We start from the raw sequence: 21,236 nt of genomic DNA on the forward strand, positions 1-21,236 counted from the left end.
TATCATAAACCCATATGTGAGGATTCAGTATAGCACAGAGAGATATGAATTGGCATTTGGTAGAGATAGTGCTATCTAATGGGCATTGGGGATTCAGCTTGAAAAAAGGAAAGCATCTGTCCACAGACTCAACCAAAGTAAACAGTAGAATGGTTTCCAGCCAACATAGATTATCAAGAATTGAGAGCTGGGTCCTTATATATATATATATATATATATATATCTATATATATATATATATATATATATATATATATATATATATATATTCATCCCCTCCAAACAGATAGTAAGCTGTCTCATATTGGACAGAGGACTAATGTAAAGTTGAAATTTGTATTTGCTGATTCAGTGCTTAGTTTGAAATAACATAGTAAAGCATCAAAGAATCATTCAAATTTGACCACGACAGCAGTTGCCTATCAGCAGTTGCCTATCTCTTGAAACCACAATGTACGAGACTGATAGAAAAACACAACAGTGCACTATGCAGGGCCCGTGGCGTCCTCGGACGACATATCGACCTATTCCAAAACCCACAGAAGGGTGACAAAATGCTGAGTGAAAACAGATAGCCTGACAGATTGGTTCAAGGTAAAATCCCAGGGCGACTCAAGGTAGTGTACCAAGCCCTTCTGACGATTGATTGCAAGAATTATCACTATAGACAGGAGGAAGGCAATTCAATGTTTACCCTACAGGAAATGTTTAACAGTTTGATGCAAAATGGTGGTAGAATATCAATCAGGCTTTGAGTGAACATCGAGACAGCAAGATGCAGAGTCCCTGATAGAATGTCAGGATGGACTAAATACCTGGAGGCAAGACTGAAAACAAGTGTGATAACGTAATACCCAAACTGAAAATCCAAACAGGCACATCTGTAAAGCTTAAACCATGGATAGAGAAACAATCCCTTTAACTCTAGAACCACCGCAGTTATACTCATACCTAAATTATGACATTTTAAACAACATCAATATTAAAATGAAAGACAAACTATCAGATACAACTCAAAAGTTTTATTCAAGCACATCATATCAAACATCTGCCCAGCCAAAACGCTGTATTTAAATCAACAATTAAACATAAAAGGGTTTATTTTCTAACTTACCACATAAAAAGCACTACTTCAAAAAATGAAAAACCATAATAAAATAAACATTTCAAAAGAAACTAGTGTGTAAATAGGTGTAAACAGGTATATGTACATACAAAACTGTTTAAATTTAAATTTAAAACGAAAGTAACATGTTTTTTCTTCTGTGTGTCACTCGCAGCACAGAATCCAGGTTGAGCTGCTGCAGCCTGCGGCTTTGCAGTTTTCTGCTGAAACGCTGTGGCTATCTTCAAGATGAAATCTCTCCTACTGATATTTTTCCCGGTGCATTCCTTGTACAAAACGAAGGAATTGATGGCTGCCAGATCCAGTAGAGATAACAACAGATTTGTATATACAACAATTCTAATGTTCTAGTGTTAAAATGAGCTGCAGATGTATGAATGAACCTAACATAGTGTCTGTGTTTTAGTGATCCAAAAGACTTCTGCTCTCTATCAATATAAAAATGCTCTCAAACCTTAGATGGGTTCACTGCTGTTATTATTATTATTATTATTATTATTATTATTATTTATTTCTTAGCAGACGCCCTTATCCAGGGTGACTTACAATTGTTACAAGATATCACATTATTTTTACATACAATTACCCATTTATACAGTTGGGTTTTTACTGGAGCAATCTAGGTAAAGTACCTTGCTCAAGGGTACAGCAGCAGTGTCACCCACCAGGGATTGAACCCACAACCCACCGGTCAAGAGTCCAGAGCCCTAACCACTACTCCACACTGCTGCCCTACATTTTTTATGGGTGAATGGCATAAAAAAAAGTTATTTTGTTATGCTTTGTGGGCTGTCAGATATAAAGAAATGCAGATCTTTAAACTTGGTGGTGTCAAAATATTTTTCAGCTTGTTGAATCCAGTGTATAGTGTAAAATATAAAACTTTACATAAAGACGTGCAGATACAAGATATACAAATACAGGAATTCCATTGGAAAACAGTAGCTGTTATGTTATTACGATAATCCATTTGAATTATTCATTTAAATTGGGGTGCCACCTAGTTAAAACAATAAAATTCAAGTAAAATATATAAGATATTCCTGTGTTATTCTAGATATTCCATTTGATGTCACGTGAATTTGACGGAAAAAAAATGAAAACAAAATACTACCTCTATTTCCATATTTCATTTATAGAACAAGCATTCACATGCCGTATAAAACATTTTAAAGTATGAATCTTGTTGCTCGGAACACTACTTAGCACTGCTTGTCTGGGAATACAGATCTAAATCAGCTGCTCTCGGCTCTCACCTTTTGAGCAGCACTTACAAAGAAACTTCAAAGCATCAGAGGTGATGCCACACTCTATTAGTATGCCCTTTCATGAGCCTATTTTGTCTTCAGCACAACCCTCAATGCATATTGATTTCGAGTCACTTTGGTCTGGGCACAGTTACATGTTCTATGTCAACTTGACACTTTTCGTCTTGACACAGCTGTGCTCTTCTTTTCTTTACCTTTATGTTCTTTGAAGTTCGTATGTTTGCTAGCTGCCTCACACAAAAAGGCACTGAAACCAACCTTTGGGCCTGACACTGTCCTTTCTTTTGCTTGCACTGTACTTTACAGGATGGATTTAAACTTAAGAAGCTTGACAGAAGATTCTTCCTCAGTTGGAAAACAGTAGCTGTTAGAGGATGTTTATGTGGATGTTATTAGAGTTATTAGATGTTATTAGAGATAGACTTCAAGAAAAAAAAGGAATTCAGTAATGTCGCTGTATTAGTTGTTTTTTTCTTTTTTTATAATCTTTTATCTTTGTTTAGCTTTTGTACAATGTTAACTTCCAAGCAGGGGCGGCCGGTTAACAGTGTTCGCTTGCTCGCCAAAACCCCCAGTCTCTTATTAATGAATTGCGCTTCCCTTCTTCCCTGCTTCCCTTCTTCTGGATGATGTGCGTTTCATTCCCCCCCTCTCACGTGACACTGGCAAATCAACAATGCCATTCATCCTATCTATTTAATGGGCTGAAGCCAGGCCGTGCTCGCTCAGAACTGCAAGCACCCTAATGCAGTGCTTACAAAGGTACCACGAAATGTTCCTGTTAGGACACTGCACTTCAGGCAGGCACATCACACAGGGCGAGGCAATCCACACACAGACAGAGGGAGGGCGGGAACCCAGGACCTCTTGCACTAAAGCATAGCACTGATACCGCTGTACAAAAGAGCCGGCTCTTTTGCAAGGAGCGTATATCGGGCTTATGTCTTCGTGTGTGCTTACGTCACCAACCAGCCCTGCTGCTGCCTTCCCCCATGCACGCTACAATATTATTGTTAATAAAACAAGGCATAATCCTCTCCCTACACTAAAACCCTAACCTTAAGGTCAGTATCCTATACTGCAGTCATTACACATCTAAAGTAGTTAATGTTTGGAAGTGAACAGGCGTTTTTGTTACTTTGAAAAAAAGTGACCGGAGGTGCTGACGTCCTCAGTTGTCCTGACATGAACATTTCATGGTACCTTTGTAAGCACTGCCACCCAAATCCACCGTGCACATGCACAGTAGCAGACAGCCGTCAGCCAGGACTGGCTATGATTGGTTTAAAAATGCCTGGATGGAGCGCAGCCGGTTAGCGAACACGGTGATCAGGCGATCAGCATGCATGTGTCAAGACAACAAAGGCTATAAATATGAGCAGCACGCTTTGTCTCTTCTCAGTCTTGTATGCTGTGTTACTTTGAGGAAAGACAGAAAACGTTTAAGCTGTTTGAATATTAAAATAACATTCACAAGTCTAATTATCTTTGTCTACCTTCGTCTAAATTTAAATTAATGTTTATGAATACTCTTATTTGTTTAACTTCGTTCTTATCAGTTTTAATCTGTGTCGTCTGTCCCTTTTTCTCCCAAGGCTGCTGCTCTTCAGCAGTTCTTTAACTTAAGCTCACACTCGAACCTTTAACGAGTTGTGATATAAGCTTAGGCCATGGGGTCGTGCAAGTGAAAACAACAATGCACTGTTTTGCTTTCCTTGCCTCCTTTTTGCTAAGGTTCAGGGTGACACTGATGCAGTATGGTCAAGAACCAGAGTTACAGACCTGCAACATCTCTCCTCTAAATAAAAAAAAAACATGACTGAAGAGTTCATAAGACATGTGACATACGTCTAGGTACAATAGGGAGAGTGAATATTGCTGTCCAGCTTAGCACTGCTTACTGAAAAGCCATAAAGAAGCACAATGAAGAAGTGTCTAAAAACCGACACATACTTTACTTACATGCATCATTGAATGTATAAAGGTCGAGGTCATGATGAATTACCAGCATCTTCCAATCCTGGTGTGTTTCTTGGGCTGGTAGATTTTGTTTCAAAGCTTGATCAGACAATGGAAACACACTTGAAGACGGCCACAAGAAACACACCAGGATTGGAAGATGCTGGTGATTCATCATGATTCATCAAGGCACCTCAAAGACAGTTTAAAATGAACTTCTAGGCTGCATGTTAGAGGTTTGTAGGGAAAATATTGAAAGAACTGAAACAGACTGATTATGTCGCACTATTCAAGTTGATGAAACCAGAGACATTATAAATATTTCCCAAAGTATGCTGGTTTCTAAGTACATTGTTCCCAAAACTGGACGTGTTGTTGAGTGATTTTTGGGGTTTTCTGAGTTGCAATTTGGAAATTGAAGCTATTTCCACGCCATTATGCAACAGCTAGATGCCATATTCACAGAAGAAAGTGAAAAGGCTAAAATAATTGCACAGAGCTATGATGGAGCGAGTGTAATGCTTGTTGAAACTGGTGGGGTCCAGAAGTTTGTAAGAGAAAAATATCCAAATGCACATTATGTCCATTGCTATGCCCATCAACTAAATCTAATAATGGGGCAAGCAGCAAGTCAATTTTTTTTCCAAACCCTCTCTGGTTTTTCAACTTTTTTCTCTCGCTCTCCAAACTGCTGTTCTGGATGAGAAAAGAAATCGCCAAGGTTTCAAATGACAATAACCGTCTCTCTATCCTTGCTTTTTTATTACGGCATTATTTTATTTTCAAATAATATGATTTTTAGTTAGATTAGCAAGCATACAAAATAGCACATAATAACAAGGTAATAACTAGGTAACTACCAACATTTCCAGCTCTACCAACTGCTGGTGGACTAAGTATGTAATTGCATGGAAATGGCCTGTGCCATTGTGTTACCTTACCAGAGCCTAGACCATTGGTAGTTACCCAGTTATAACAATGTAATTACTTGGCTAGTCATACCTTGAAATCTGAATGCTATGAATTATCGTTATTATTACTAATACATTACTACTACTATTACTACTTAGCTCAACATACTACAAATGAGATGTTTTAAAATGAATAAGCCAATACATAAATAAATGCATGTTACAAACAAATCATATAGTTCAACAGCAGCTTAGCATGAAATCACAAGCAGTGCTTTTAACCTAATTTAGATTAACATCTCTACAGATTCAAGGGAAAGTGATTTATTATCCAAGCACGTTTCCAGAGCTTTTTTGTCCCTCTGCAGAGCATCAGGGCATAGGAAATCAAAACCAAGCATTCAATAACTTCCAAGACCCTGTTAGAAACCGTCTACAACAACTAGAATTCCTTAAGAAATCTGTACAGAACTTGATGTCACTTTACAGAGATTGTGTTTCATTGTTGTTGCTTGGTGGACAAACAACTATGCTAAATGCTTGGAGGTTTATTGGGCTAAAGGCTGAAACTATCCCAGTAAAACATGTTATTCAGTCCTGCATTCAGCTTTTTTTTAATCATGTTGAAAATATATTAATGCATATCTAAAATATAACCTTGTTTTTTTATTGTTTTGCCACATATTCCGTTCTGTTGCTTATAAGAAACACAGTTTTGTAGCCACATTATTTCTGTGAGTATTCATATGGCTGATTGTAGGAATGCAAATTGTGTAACCTGTAAATCTTATGTACGTGTGTGCATCTTTTTACTCATTCATTACATCGAGTCACTAATTTTGAAAAAAACAATATGCAAGTTCTTGAGTTACCTTCACAGTTCAATAGCATTGAATGACAGTCCCTATCAGATAAACCCCCAAAGATATACTAATGCCTTCAATCTGCCAATCCATAGGGATAAGCTTAGGTCAAGATCTCTGTGCATTTCTCCCGGGTATAACACAATCATTTCTCTTCAAGTTCCAACCAAGCCAATTTGTCACAACTTATTTTAAGATTATCTTTTGTTTTCCCTAGCAGTTACTAGCAATTCTTTTAACCTGAATTCCATAAGACTAATTTGCAAAACGCATTGTTGTGCATAGCTCATAACTCACCTTCAATTGAATAGCACCAGAGCTTCAGTATGTCCCTAGATGATGGTTTATTCTGATTAATGCAGAAATCAGTGAAGCAAAAGTACCAGCAAATATAGAAATGGGTCCCGAGAGGCATTCCCACTGCTATGAACCATACATTTCAAATATGAATCTTGGAAAGCATACTGTATATAAAACATAGTACTGGTACAAACCAGTGTGTGGTCCATTCCTCAGCAATACAGCCAACAGGTATTTCCTTCTATTCAGACGCACCATGTATTTCAACCTAACCACTCCATAGCAGTCTTGCCTGTTTATATGAGCTCTTAATTCTTATTAACTGGTTTCAAAGAACATTAGGAAGGATAGTCTAAGATGATTGCTAATCAGGGTCTGTGAAACCAGTACAATTTGTGTCAGTTAAGACTTTTATCATGCTGAAACCATAATGGACATGACGGACAATACACATTGGCAGTCTGTTGAAATATTTGAGGAGGGCTGTGGTTTAATGGACGTGGTGTTGAAGAAAATATAAAGAACAATGGAGTATGGTCCCTATTCACACACTTGGTAACTCATGAGTCATTTGAAGACTGCAGCATTTTAATAAAGTATTTATAACGTGTGTATAAATGGGGATATATGTGTTTCTGTGTGAGATGTTTCATCTTGCTTTTGTCAGCCACCACTTACAGTATGTAGCTACATTCAAACCAACAACACACAGGGTATTGCATTAGTTAAAATAAATAAATAAATAAATAAATAAAACAATGGCTTAATAGCAGATCAACTAATGTCTGAAGATGGCTTTTCAGATCCCTCAAGATCCCTCAATAACCTGAATACAGTCCCTTAGGTTGTGAAAGTAAATATTATCAAATGAGTATATCTGCTAGTGCTTTTCTTCATCATTCACCCTGGGTGGAAATTATTACCTACCCACGCTATAATTCAATCTTCCTCCATCAGCAACTGTTAATATACCTCTGGCATGACCATTTGCACTTATCAAAGTTGTGGCTCAATCTCATTAGCTCAGTTTGCTTTCCATTACTCTTGCTCTATAACATAACAACATCCCCATGGTGATTTCTCTGGGCAAGGTCATTTTCAGTTAAAACAGGATTTCAAGCCAATGAATCATTGTTGTCTCCCTTGACTTGCCCTCACTGCTGTTTGATATTCAGCAGCAGTCAGAAATACAGTATGTCACTCTAGGGAGGACTTATTTAAACCTCCATAATATATGAATACATTTGGAATGGAAAAAATTATAATGCAAGAAATGTGCTAAACAGTGTTAAAGGTCAGGATGCTGTTCCTGGATTATTTACCTTGCATACTGAACATAAGCAGCAGGAGTTCTGTAACCCAATTACACTTGTGCCTGTGCCCATTATGGATACAGTCCACTGAAGACATAGTTGTTTGACAGAGCCTACCTTTAGAAGTAATGGAGTCTCTTAAAGTCTACAAAACAACTTGAAATGCTTGCATATGTAAAAAATATGTAATTGAAGAAAAATGTATATAATACAATATTTTGTATTAGATATAGCTGAAAACAAAGACATGACTGATCACACAAACAGAATTCATGAATACTTGCCCCAGAATGCAAAGACAATGCACATTACTGAAAAGGCAAGGTGACAGCAATGGAATTAAGAGTGACATGCAGGGCAGAGAAGTGACAATGGATGAACCATAGCACTGACAGGCAGGAGCCCCAGGGAACAAGGTACTGAGGGAGGACAAATATTAAGGTGAAGACGTAAGCCGTTGGAGAATTCAGGGGTCAACGTGGGCTGGATCAACAGCACCCTGAAAGAGATGAAAGGATGTGCAACCACACATACTGAATAGCCCTGTATAACATGATAAAACCTCACCAGGCAAAGCGCTATCTAGGAGACTTGCAGCAAGCTGAGAATTCAATGCAAAAATGAGGTGTTAATAAAGTGCTATCTAATCGTGTCGATTTTCCTATGAAGAAGGAAACAGGCACATTTTAGCAAAGCCCAGTAAGGATGCAATTGCAGGTTACTGTTCACAGGAGTTGAGCTTTAGAGACTTACCTCCTGCTTTGGCACGCTGACATATCCACTGTGAGATTTAAACCTGTGCTGCAAGCGGGAAAAGACCCATCGGTTGCTGAAGGACTGTCCGAAATAAGGTTGAAGTAAAACGTAGGGCTTCTCGGTGTAGTGGACAGCAGCAACAAACACAGACACGGCCACGATCAAACTCATGACGATGACAGATTTCCTCTGAAAGACAGGATACAACAGTGAAGCGGATCAGAACAGCTCATCAGTGAAACTGAGATTCATGAAGGGCAAATGACAGTACATGCTGGAGGCAATGACACTGAATGTGACCCCACTCAGATACTAGTGTTGTAAAAGGGGTTCCTTAACCTTTCAGCACTGTCTTCAGACAAGGCAGCACCTGTATCAAAACCAAAATATCTTCCGTTTCTTGAGAAATTTTAAAATGAGTCAGTTTACAGCTGAAATGTGGCACTTAAAATAATTTAACCAGCAACATTTTTATTAACCCAAAATTGAGATTTCAAATGTAATAATTGACTACTTTCCATTGCTACAGTATTTGCCTATAATAGTTTATAGCATATTGGCCTTAAATGCTCAAACTGTCTATCTCTTCAACAGAATTCGTAGGGTAATTAAAAAATCTAATATTTGTCATTTATTATAATACATAATGTATAGATACAGCAAACTAACAGGGCATTCTAGATTTTATATTAGTAGTATAGTCAGACAGCATGTTCCTGTGTACAGCTTACTAATTTTCATACGTGCCAACAGTCCCTATATGGTCGGGACAGTCCCAATTTCCTAGCAAATGTCCCGCGTTCCGATGCATAGAAAAAAAGTCCCGATATTTACCCATAAAAATCATTTATTCTCCACAGCAGAGTTATTGAAAACCACACGCTGTGCTCTTTGTGCAGCTGACACATCTGCTGATCACTAACTTATACAAAGGTAAGAAGGCTTCATGTCTATTTTTACTGTCATGATGGTCATGTGGTGTTGAGTTGGGGGGATACATCTATTAAATGATAATGAGTGTTTTTTGCATATGACCCCTCCCATGTGTATGAAGCAATTGACAACCCCCCCCCCCCACCCCCACACCCAGGGGACGCTGAACAGTTTCCATATGTTGGCAAGTATGAATTTTCCATCTAAGAGGTGAACACAAGGATTAAGCAGCAGAGAGATACTGGTTATCAATTTGAACACTTCACTTTATAGGTAAATGCTTCTGTGAAGCAAAGAAGCTCAGGTGGAACATGCAAAATGAGTACAGCTGTGCCACATTAATCGTGTTGAAAATCCTAACGTGATTACTTTCCCTGTAGTGAAGATTCTTGATATTTATTGCTATTATCATAGTCTGAGAAATATCAATGTCTCGGGGTTCCTGTGAGAAGATAATTCCTGTTGCAGAAGTCGGTAATATTATCATACTTTGTATCAATGATTATACAGACATGGCCAAATGTTTTGCATCATCTACAATTTTCAGATTGAGACATAATAAAAACTAAAAAAAAAACTGTATGAACATAATCTAACATGAAATAGGAAAGTAGTTCATGGTAGAGTTCAAAATGTCACATTTTTCAATTTCTGTCAGCTTTTTGTTAAGTATATGGAAAACTACAAAGCGGTATGTAATTCAACATGTTAACATAACATTGTTAAGCAGGTTTCATTCGACTTTACGACACAAAATTAGTTAATTCTATAGGGTGATGCAAAACTTTTGGCCACGTAGCTGTTCAGTCATATGCTCATTTTGAGCTACAGTACAGTATATTCCTCATCAGGTCTTAAAGATGTTAAGGGCAACTTTATAAGGATATAAATCACTGCTAATGATGTGTCTTATTTAGGTTCATTTTGAGCAGCCCCAGGGAGACATTAAATGACAATCCACCAGTTGAACAGGAAACATATCACTTTGCTCGTCTTTCCATATATACCAGTCTAATCATTGCAAATGCAGTGTAATTTAGAAATGCACAGATGCATAAACTCTGAATAACTTAAGAAATAGAACAGTTACACTGCCACCTCAAGAGCAGTAGAAGCAAGCCCATTTCACACTGCAACCAGCTACGAATATGTTTCCCCATATCCAAGACCTGGCTGTCACCTACAAACAAGCAGGAAACATGTTAAAACACTGATGCACAATACACCCAAAAGCCTGGTCCTAAATACCTACATTTTAGATGATTGTCTTGAAAAAGATGCTTTAATCCATCTCCAGAATCCCATTTACTAAAAGCTCCAATGCGTCCCACTTTCATTCTGTACCACTCTGTTATTTTCCTCTTCTTTGTGTCTGAAGAATGGTATCACATCGAGTTGCAAAGATATTAGTGCACAGAAACGCCACCTCATCCTTTAAGCCAGCACGACTCTATGTGATCGCATTTCAAGGAACAGAAGAATTATTAACTGCTCATAAATCGTGTTTTGTGCGGTAAATCAGCTGCAATACGGACTATTCAATCTGAACTCCTTTTTAAATAAGTTATATTGAAACATCACTGGCTCAGAAACAGATTTGGGACCTTCTATAAATCATCTCAAATGACAAGATGTCCTTCAATTTCAGAGCATCTGTCTTAGATATGGCTTCCACACACCCTTATTTTTGTCTGTGCTAGCATATTATCTTCAAGTATTGCCTAAGCCTAACATGTCTATGAACTTTGCACAGCAGTGTGTGTGTATATATATATATATATATATATATATATATATATATATATATATATATATATATATATATATATATATACACTGCTGTGCAAAAGTCTTACACATGTTAGGCTTAGGCAATACTTGAAGATAATATCTTTAAGGAATAGAAAGAAGACAACCGTTGAATTGACAACAGAACTGGCAGAAGGCACAGGTGTCGTCCATCCATCAACAGCCCAAAGCACCTTTGACCATTCTTCCATAGTCATACAGTCAATACATATATATATATTACCTTGTGCTTGCACATGCTTGACATTTAATAATCATACCTGTGTATAAAAGGCTGTTTTTTGTATTTAAAAAAACAGCAAATATTTTACAATTAATAAACTGCAGAGACAGAAAAATAGAGCTCTCTATGCTACATACATTGCAGTGCTGGCAGTACAACACTAAACTCCTTTTACAATAAGATTTCAGCAGGACAAAATGAGACTAGCCCCCTGCTGGAGCTTAGAGAGCTGTGACTCAATGCCAGCAGTTGGCACACAATGTGAATGGGATGTTACCACCTGTAACAAGAAGACCAGTGACCAAGTGCTGCCATTGTCAGCATTTATATAACCAGCTGATCGCCACCATGGGGTCCCAGTTCGTTTGCACTAGAGCATCCAGTTGTGTTATAGGAGGTTGTGTGATGTGTCAGTGTGCTAGCTGAAATAGGGAACAAGGGTATGATTTACCATACATGTTTTGCCATGAATGTATTCTGTGATGCCCAGCTTAGGATGGGGTTTGAAAAGCATGCCTGTGTGAGTGTGAGTATGTGTGTGTGTATATGTGTGTTTGCGCCCACCCTTTAAGTGTTGACTGAGCAATGAAACAATACAGTGACCTACTCTAACCCCTTGCTTTCATCTTTAAATGGGAGATCTACAGAATGTCCTACTCCATCAGTTTCCCACTCCATCAACAGTGCCTCTGAATGACCTGAGACTGCATTATCCACTGGCCTCAACACCATCCACCTGTTTAAACTCTAAAGCAGCTACAAAAACACAGTTTCAGGGTTTTTTTTCAAATTCATTAAAGACAATGAATTTATTCTTAGGAATATTGCCTTTATCTATGCACTCAAACACGGTCCACGGTCTCTGTTGTATTGTAAAATGTCAAAGCTAATGGGAGATACTCCCGGAGAAAATGTTGACATGGTGGAAGATGCTTTAGGTCTGCCAAAGATTTAATTTAATCAGAAAGGAGTTTTTTTTTTAGCAGTGTCTTAGCCCTTTTGCTTCAATACGTTTTTTGCCATTGGGTATAATCTAACACAACCCTACAAAGTGTCCTACTACACTACAACACAAAATGATTTAAACCAATTGGCATTATAAACTTGTGGCAATGGCTCATAAAAATTATTTTCATAAATCTCTTGAGCAACAGATGAAAGGAAATTGCATTTGCATTGCAAAAACATTACAATCACACAGCTTTTCCGGCAAACCCATTTCTACCGCCATGGTCTGCTGCTCACCGAAAAAAATCCAATTTTAATTAACTAGGATTCAGAAATATTTACCAAATAGCTTCTCTGCTCATCCTGCCTAACTTCATATCCACATTTACTCCCATGAGAAATGAGCACTTCTTTCACAACACACAAGGAACCGCAAAGTTCTCATCATGATAGAGTGGATTACATTCTTTGTTTAATATGCTCTCAGTGAAATTAGAACTGCATTCCCACAAGAGACGCCCATCCACAATGCAAGCAGTCTCTCTGTCATTGCGACTCTTTCATATTTGATGTGACTGAATATCATCAGGATGTCGTTGAGCAATGAGAGAATTAGAATCTAAATTACAATAAACATTGAGCATCTTATAATATATACTCATGTATGTTATTCTGCAGTAAAGCACAGGGAATAAATACCAAACAATCAATAAAATTAAAACCATTGAATGGCAGCTCAAATCTGCCTAGCATTCACAGAATGTTAAGCAGGAAGACATAGTTACTGACAGAATAAAAATATCCTAAAACAAAGCTAATTGGATATAAAGGGCCATATAAACGTTTGCCACATTAAACTTGCAGTTCCATGATCCTTATTCACCATAATAACTCTTCACCTCTTAACATCTGGCATTGTGTATTTCTGATACCACCAGTATGCTGCCCTGCATCAGAAAAATCACAGCAACTACTGTCAGATAAATTGCCATTATTGCACCAAACTGGGTATCAGGTGGGGAATATTGTGGAAATAAAGGGCTGAGGTGTTTCTGCTTGGAACAAATGCAAAAAATCAACAAAACAAAAACTGTATAAATTGTAATCTTTCTATTTGTGTCTCCCATTGCTCAGCTTATTTCTTACAATCAATTTGTTTTCACCTCGACTGCTTTTCTAGTCTTTCAAGTTATTCAGAATATATATGTTGAACATTAAACAGAAATCCGATTAAAGCAGAATTCCGACTGAATGGCACCGATGCCCTGCGGAGTAACCAGTAGATGAAATGTGTGCACAAAGTATAAAGCTGGAATGGCAATTTTCCAGTTCATCGTTGAAATTGCTTTCCACTGACAGACTATGAAGGATGTCCTACTTGGAGCTCATATGGTTTAGAATTCTAATGACAAGACCATGAGCACACAGTCATATTCTTTTATAATTCCTTTAGAGAATATCAAAGACTTTTCTGGTTTTGCAATAGAGCAATGTTCCCCAAAATCTATTCTGACGAAACCAAGAAATAACATAGGTGCAGGAAGGAGAAGTTTAAGGGATGCAAAGTAGTAATTAATAGCAGAAAAAATGCAGTACTTTATATGCTTCAAACATCCTTGAAATTAAAGCATCCAGAAGGAAGTCATTAACAGAAACCAATTGTAATCACCTAGAGGGTTAACATTTGGAGTTCAGTCTATTTAAATGAGTCTGTCTCTCAGCACCTGTATGGATTGATGTTAATTACTTGGGAGTATAATCTTTGGAGGTTTAAAAAAAGGTTCATATAATTTACAGATTGCCTCACAAACACAACAGACAATTCCCAGGGCATTCTTGATAACGGGAGTTTTTTTTAATCACCTGAATAAACTATTTGAAATAAACAATTTAAATACTGTAATTATATAGCCCAACCAGTGCCTGAATTAAAACAGAGTAGCAGAACGTGGAGGGACTCCATGCATGGTGCTTTAAAGCATGGCTTTCCTTACTCACCTAAATGGTGTCAGGGTAGTGGTTCTCAAACCAAAGGTGGCAACATAACCAGGTGGCAATACAAGTCTTGTGCAAGTAATGGTTAACTAATAAGCACCAAAACAAGCCAGCATTGAAAATAACAGGGGCAGAGTCAGTGTCTTTAATTGATGTTAGGTCAGTTCAAAATAAGGTAACATAAAGGGAAGCAGAAATAAGAGAACACTAAAATGGGCTCAGAAAGCTGCATGGTGGTTACCGTTGGCAACACGACTATTGGCCAGTGGCAGACTGTGTATGGGTCCTATGAAGTGTTGGCAGATTGGAAAATATTTCTATTGGAGGCTCTAGCCTCCAAAAAGTACATGCATTCAGCACTGGTGTATGTTTCAACCTGTTGTTGTTTTAAATTCAATGATTATTATTTTTCTTCCACACAGTTTTGAACTGCCCAGTTTGGATACTGCTCACTTACTGACCTGGTCTGAAGATTAGCAGGCCACCTTCATTCCCAGTGATCTTCTCGAAACCTGCAAGTGGATCTAAGCACCTGTCACGGCCTCCAAAAAAAGCTGTACTTGAAATAAAATCAAAGAAAAACTGTAGACTTTAAATGTAACAAAACTTTTTCACTAAACAAACGGATAAGAAAGGGGGCCACCGGTTATTAAAAACTTCAATTGGAATAATGTTTCTTTCATGATTCTGCCTTCAGATGTTGCATGACCTGAATGAATACAGCATCTTCAAATGAATTAAACAAGATTGTTAGGGACTGTTTTGCTAATGAAATTAATGATTAAAATCAAATTTTAACTCATTAGACATTAAAGCACTACAGTTCTTCACAAGGTAAGATCAAATCCATCAAAGCTGCTTTGTAGAGCCAGTACAAGCTGTGACTGTAACTCTGGGTGTATTGTCAGGCTGTCAAAAGTCAGAAATGTGACAGCTGGGCTGTCTTGTGCAAATAAACCGCTTTTTACATTTCCGTTGCAACAATTCACAAAGTATACATTTTGTTCTATGTACTAAGAGAAAATATGTTAATTTTTAATAAATAATGAAAGGCAGTTTAATCCCATCTTCACCCCCAAATAAAAAATGTGTTTCTATCAAAAAGCTTTTCCTAATCATACAGTACCCGCTCGCAAAACCAGCCATGCGTGTCCGACATAAGGAGGTGTCGGGTTTAAAAAATGCAATAAAATCCCACACATACATTTATAGTTCTCAATGTATTTTAAATATATAAATTATTGAGCTGAAATAACACTAATGTGTTTTGGGTAGGCTACACATTACATTATGTAAAAGTATACATTTTGTACAGTAGGCCAATACAGTATACAGTACAGCAGTAAAATCAAATTCATACCTAGCACACTTTTTTGTTTTTGTTCTAACCTGTAGGCTACCGGTAACACAAAATAAATCATGCTGCTGCATTGTACACATTGGTACACTTTTTATTATTATTATTTCTAACTGGCCTACTTAGTAGCTTAGACAATTAACACAAAATAGATCGGTGCCGCATTGGCAAGTTATGATACTTACAAGAGGATAGTCAATTCTCGTAAATACGAATTTCAAAGGACTAGCAACAAATGTTGCATACTACCACTAATTCGTATTACGATGAGTAGCCTATAAGCCAAATGTATACTGTCAGTTTTTATTTAAGTTAGTCAGTGGTGAAGTGCTAAATTGTACACAATTACAAACCACCTGCACATTAATATAATAGGTGTGTTTCATATTCCTATACAGATGCTCAGAATGAGCTGGAGGGGTTAGCGGCACACGTGTGCAGTCTATTGTTGCTCCCAACACACAGGGGAAACCAGAAATGTCATAGAAATTTGTTTTCAAGGTGTGTAAGTACACCCTGCTTTTAGGGAAAAATCGGTATTTGGGTGTTCGCCTCAAAAACCCGTTGAGAACAACTGACAACACATGAGAAAAAGCGCACTTGGAAATGGCAGCAACAATTACGACTCTTTTAAATGTGCTTTGAAAAGTTCTTAACAAATTGATGCAATTGTAAGTGTCACAATTGCCGGCAGCTTTACTACATCTCATTGTAATATTTGAGAACCCTCATTTTTGCAAATGTATACAGGAATGCTCATAATTATATATTAATCTGAGGCTAAACCACAAAGAAAAACTGCTGCCGCAAAGCATTCCCTAAAATTGCGCTTGTTTAGTACATTTCACCCAAGACTTCCGACTCGTTTGCAACTGCTTTGCAACTATTGTGACAGGCGCAACACTTTAGTATCTCTACCCCTGAGTGTTTAAACAGTTCAAGCACCCTTTCATTAGCATAATGTATATATATATATATATATATATATATATATATATATATATATATATATATATATATATATATGTGGCAGTGAGCAGTCATTAGCTAGTTAGCATTATATATGCCGAAACAAGTAATAGGATGTTCTGCTCAGTTTAAATTATAACAAGGTGATTACTTTTATTCTAGACTCAGGGTGGAATAGGCCATTTTTCATTTATTCATTTGTAACTTTTTACTGGTAATTGGAATAATTTGTTTGGAAGCCTCTCTTTTCGCCTTTTTGTTTCACTGTCAGTGTGTTGGTTAGCCATTCTGTCTTTTGCATAATAGCATTAATATATTTGGACAGTAGATTAATGTCTTTGATCTTTTATAAAGGGCTGAAGTTATGGCATTGCCGGGTCCCAATTAAGACTGCCTAGTTATAAAGATGGAATAAACATTCGTCTCTAGTTTTAAGGCCATTGCACATGGATTCTGTTTCTTTATCAGAGTTTACTGCAATGCATATTAATTAAGCAAGCTTGTACATTTCCGATTGGGCCTCGGTCGTAAGCATCATACAAGAGTGATGCGTTGACATTTATTTCTATGTGTTTGATTAAATTAAGGTTCGTAGTACAGCAGGATTAGTGAACAGTAATGGCAAATATCACAAGTTAACCTTGACTTGAATTCTAATATTCTCATGAATTTGTGCCTGGGACTGTCCACTCTAATTTCTGTACAAGGGACCCCGTTATAATGCTGTCAATAGGGACAAAGGGAATAATAAAACAATAATACACATTTAAAGACCATTTGTTTGTGCGGTTCCTTTGTAAAGACCGATGGCAACTTAATTGATGGTTGTTAATACCGTTTTGAGTTGTACTGTATCTTGCTAATTTATATAAGATAAAGAAGTAAAATAAACATTAGGCAGTTGAAAACAAGTCTGTAACAGCTACATAAAGGCACATTAGCATTCAAGCTCATCAACATATCCAAAATGTGTAAAACGCAGAAATCCATTTTACTGAGCTGTTGATTTGTATTCTGCTTTGGACCGAGGGCAGCATGAGATGCTTTGAATACATTTGTGGTTATGTCATCCATCATAAACACAATGGATCGACCCAGGGTAATTGGTTTCCTCATTGTGTAGGTTCATGTAGCTGGGGGCTTTGAGGTTTGTGGTGTTACAACAGAAGACAGCAACACTGATAACAAGGTGTATTCATACAAAGGCCAGCAATGCCTCTGCCTTTCCGACTAGGCTAAGCGAGGGATTCTTAACTACAAAAAGAATACATTAGATAACATCATTGTATATTTCATGCCTACATCAAGTTGTTCCTTCACTTGAAAGTGATATTTTACCTTTACCGTGCTCATCTAGGCACACCTTACCTGTATTTTACCATGATATACTTTCTCCACGTGTGTTTTTCAGAAGGTTTCCGAATCTACCACTAAAATAATTTTTAAAATTTACACTAGCAAGAAGTCACAAGCAAACCCAAACTCCAGTAGCATGGTAAGAGTTAAAAAAGAAAAAAAAAATCAAGTTGTATATGTTAAATATGCTAAACTGTGAAAGAATTTCGACACCCTGCATTCCCATGAAGGTTTGATAACAAGTTAGAATTTGAACAATATCCATCCAAGTGGATGATTGCTGTTGATGCAGTGCTGTAATGTCATTCATCAACACAGATCTATTATCTCTCAAAGCACTAATCAGTATAATTGCATGAGAAAACCGCATGATGAATGGCAAGCTGTGTTGTGAAGGCCTGACAGGATACGGCAGTACTGTATAAGAATAAACACAGTGTCAAGCCAGTGCCTTCTTTGTCTATTGCGGTTAACAAGGCCAGTGTTAAACACAATTTATTTAGCGACAAAAAAAAAAAAAAAAAACACGACATCTCTTAACATCCTGGCCGTTCCACACCGCATTGTCTATAATAACATTTAACAGAACCAACCCAATTGCTTAGACGTTTGTAAAGGATGCAGCCATTTTAAAACAAAAAAAAACAACATTTTTTATTAATTTATACAGGCTTCCACGATCTCAGAAATTATTTTTATAATTATTATTTATTTCTTAGTAGATGCTCTTATCCAGGGCGACTTACAATTGTTACAAGATATCACATTATTTTTACATACAATTACATTATTTTTTACACATTATTTTTACATACAATTACCCATTTGTACAGTTGGGTTTTTACTGGAGCAATCTAGGTAAAGTACCTTGCTCAAGGGTACAGCAGCAATGTCCCCCACCTGGGATCGAACCCACGACCCTCTGGTCAAGAATCCAGAGCCCTAACCACTACTCCACACTGCTGCCCATTTACAGTACTGCATAATACTAATAACACAGCTTGAGTCTTTCACTTGTAATTTAAATTACGGAAATTGTTGCAAGATCAGTCCCTGTAAATAATATAGTATTATGAAAAATCCTAATCAAGTATATTGGGCAGTGGTGCAGAGGAGCTGAGGCAGCTGCCATTTAAAAATATTGTCTTCTAATCTTCTTTTCAAATTCCTATTGCATAATCCTGGATGCATCACATGTACATTGCCTGTGTTCATAGCTGGGAATTAACTTTTGATTCTCTCAAGCAGTAAATCAGCATAGTTGGATTATGTAGCTATGATGTTGTTGTACGCTCAGGGGTTAACTAATGGGGAGCTCTGCAGGCAGATATAACCATCCGTCCGCAGGAAGCTGACAAGGCAGGTTTGTCGAAAGCTGACAGACAATCAGTGGTTTGCTTACCAAATTTTAAACAGAATTCAAAATGGGATTTCCTATCTGCGTTATTTCTTAACATGTATTCCAGTAGAAATAAAGAGTCGGTTGTGTTCTAGGTAGATGACCTCCAGATGTGTCCAGCAAAGCAAACCTCTCAAGTGTCTCTCGAGCAGCAAAGCCAGGCCACTTTTAGATTTCCTGGGAATGGTCCCAAATTGTGTGCATTTACTTCTGACAACACAGTTGCATCTAGAGTGGCCAATTACCTTCTTCAGACAGGTATCTATGCCAGGTGTATGTTTATAATGAAAAAGACAAAACAAGAAATGCAACTTGTGTGACCTGTACAGTATCAGAGTGAGAAGGGCTCAATACATTGGCCTGTGGCCCAAAACCTTGGCCATTGACATTTCCTAAACTATTCTACGATGTAGGCTATTGAAAAGCATTTCATAATGATGCAGTTACTGTATAATGCAATTCAGAATTCTGAAAGCCTATTAACACATTGCAATTATGATGTATGGCAGCATTAAAACTGTCTTACATAGTTGTTTTTTTTTCTGTAAACTTAACATCATAAATTATTTTGACAGGAGGACTATGCTAGATACTAGAGGTGTGGGTTAGGGGTTAGTCACGTCCATGTACTTTTATTACAAATGCCATCATTTCATTTCAACTAGTTTGGCAACAATGTCTTTCATGATATTCATATACCTAAATTAACCAGCAGTTAGCAAATGTGAATCAATCATCATTTGGATAAATTCCCACATACCCTGGATCATACTGTACAGAACAAGTCTTTGTTTGAGTGTACATCATCAGGACCCTATGCAATATTTTTTTTGGTGTGCAGGCACTGACATCTAGTGAACAAGCATGCTCAAAGTAATGGCATCTCTTTTTTCTCATGTACTGCATTTGCATGGTGGTGATGTGTCCAGGCTGGTGCTGTAGAAACACAAATACATGGCACTGTTTGTTTTTTACTGTCAGGTTTGCAATGTGTACTTCACTGTCTGTCAAAAGGTAATAACAATGGAAAACTAGGCATGTTAACACATACAAGAGAAGAGGAGGAAACCACTCTCGGATGGCTGTCAAAAAAGTTTAAGGCTGTGAATGATGAATGCCTTTAATTGTTTTTGCAGATAACTTTGATTATGTTTTATTTATGTTCAGAAATTGAAAACATTATACCCATCAATGCAGCTAGATTGCAAGGTGCATTTCAGTGATGTCATTTAGGAAATGAATCACATATGAAGTATGTCATATGAAGTACAGTTCATTTACAATAAACACATGTTTGGATCAACATGTATGAATATGTATGTTTGTATTTACAATTGTTTGCCAGCAACGCCACACTAAGTGTATGGCTTTCCAGTCCAGGACACAGCAAAGCAAGCAAGGTCCCACACTACTGCAGAACTGGAACTATCCATGCCCAGAACTAACCATTCCAACCTTGAAGATGCACAAGAAGGTCAGAGTCATATGTTTCCGAAGATACTGTTCATCTTTATAATGAACTGAAAACAGGACTTAGTGTGCAGGTATTACTACCCTTTCTGACTTGTCATTGTAAGAGGTTGGTAGATTGATCTACCATTTTAAAGCCCAGAGACGGAAAAAAAGCTACAACTGAGATTTAAAACTTTTTTTTAGCACAGTAAAGACTTGGAAAACAATGACCGCTGGTACAGCGTGGTTATAAAAAATAAGAAGCCTAAGAAAATAATGAATGTCCTATTTCAGTGCAC

The 21,236-nt window shown here is 37.3% G+C and overlaps 1 protein-coding gene across 1 annotated transcript in view; it reads right to left on the reverse strand.

Moving 5' to 3' along the window:
- The window catches only part of LOC117400557 (alpha-N-acetylgalactosaminide alpha-2,6-sialyltransferase 3-like), a 70,776-nt gene that overhangs the window by 38,318 nt on the left and 11,222 nt on the right, over positions 1-21,236 (reverse strand). Inside the window, exon 2 of the mRNA XM_034000701.3 lies at positions 8,494-8,685. Within this exon, the coding sequence (XP_033856592.2) occupies positions 8,494-8,685 (192 nt within the window). The remainder of the gene's footprint in view (positions 1-8,493; positions 8,686-21,236) is intronic.

Source organism: Acipenser ruthenus, chromosome 10 (genome assembly GCF_902713425.1).
Source record: "Acipenser ruthenus chromosome 10, fAciRut3.2 maternal haplotype, whole genome shotgun sequence".
In the NCBI taxonomy this organism is placed as follows: Eukaryota; Metazoa; Chordata; class Actinopteri; order Acipenseriformes; family Acipenseridae; genus Acipenser; species Acipenser ruthenus.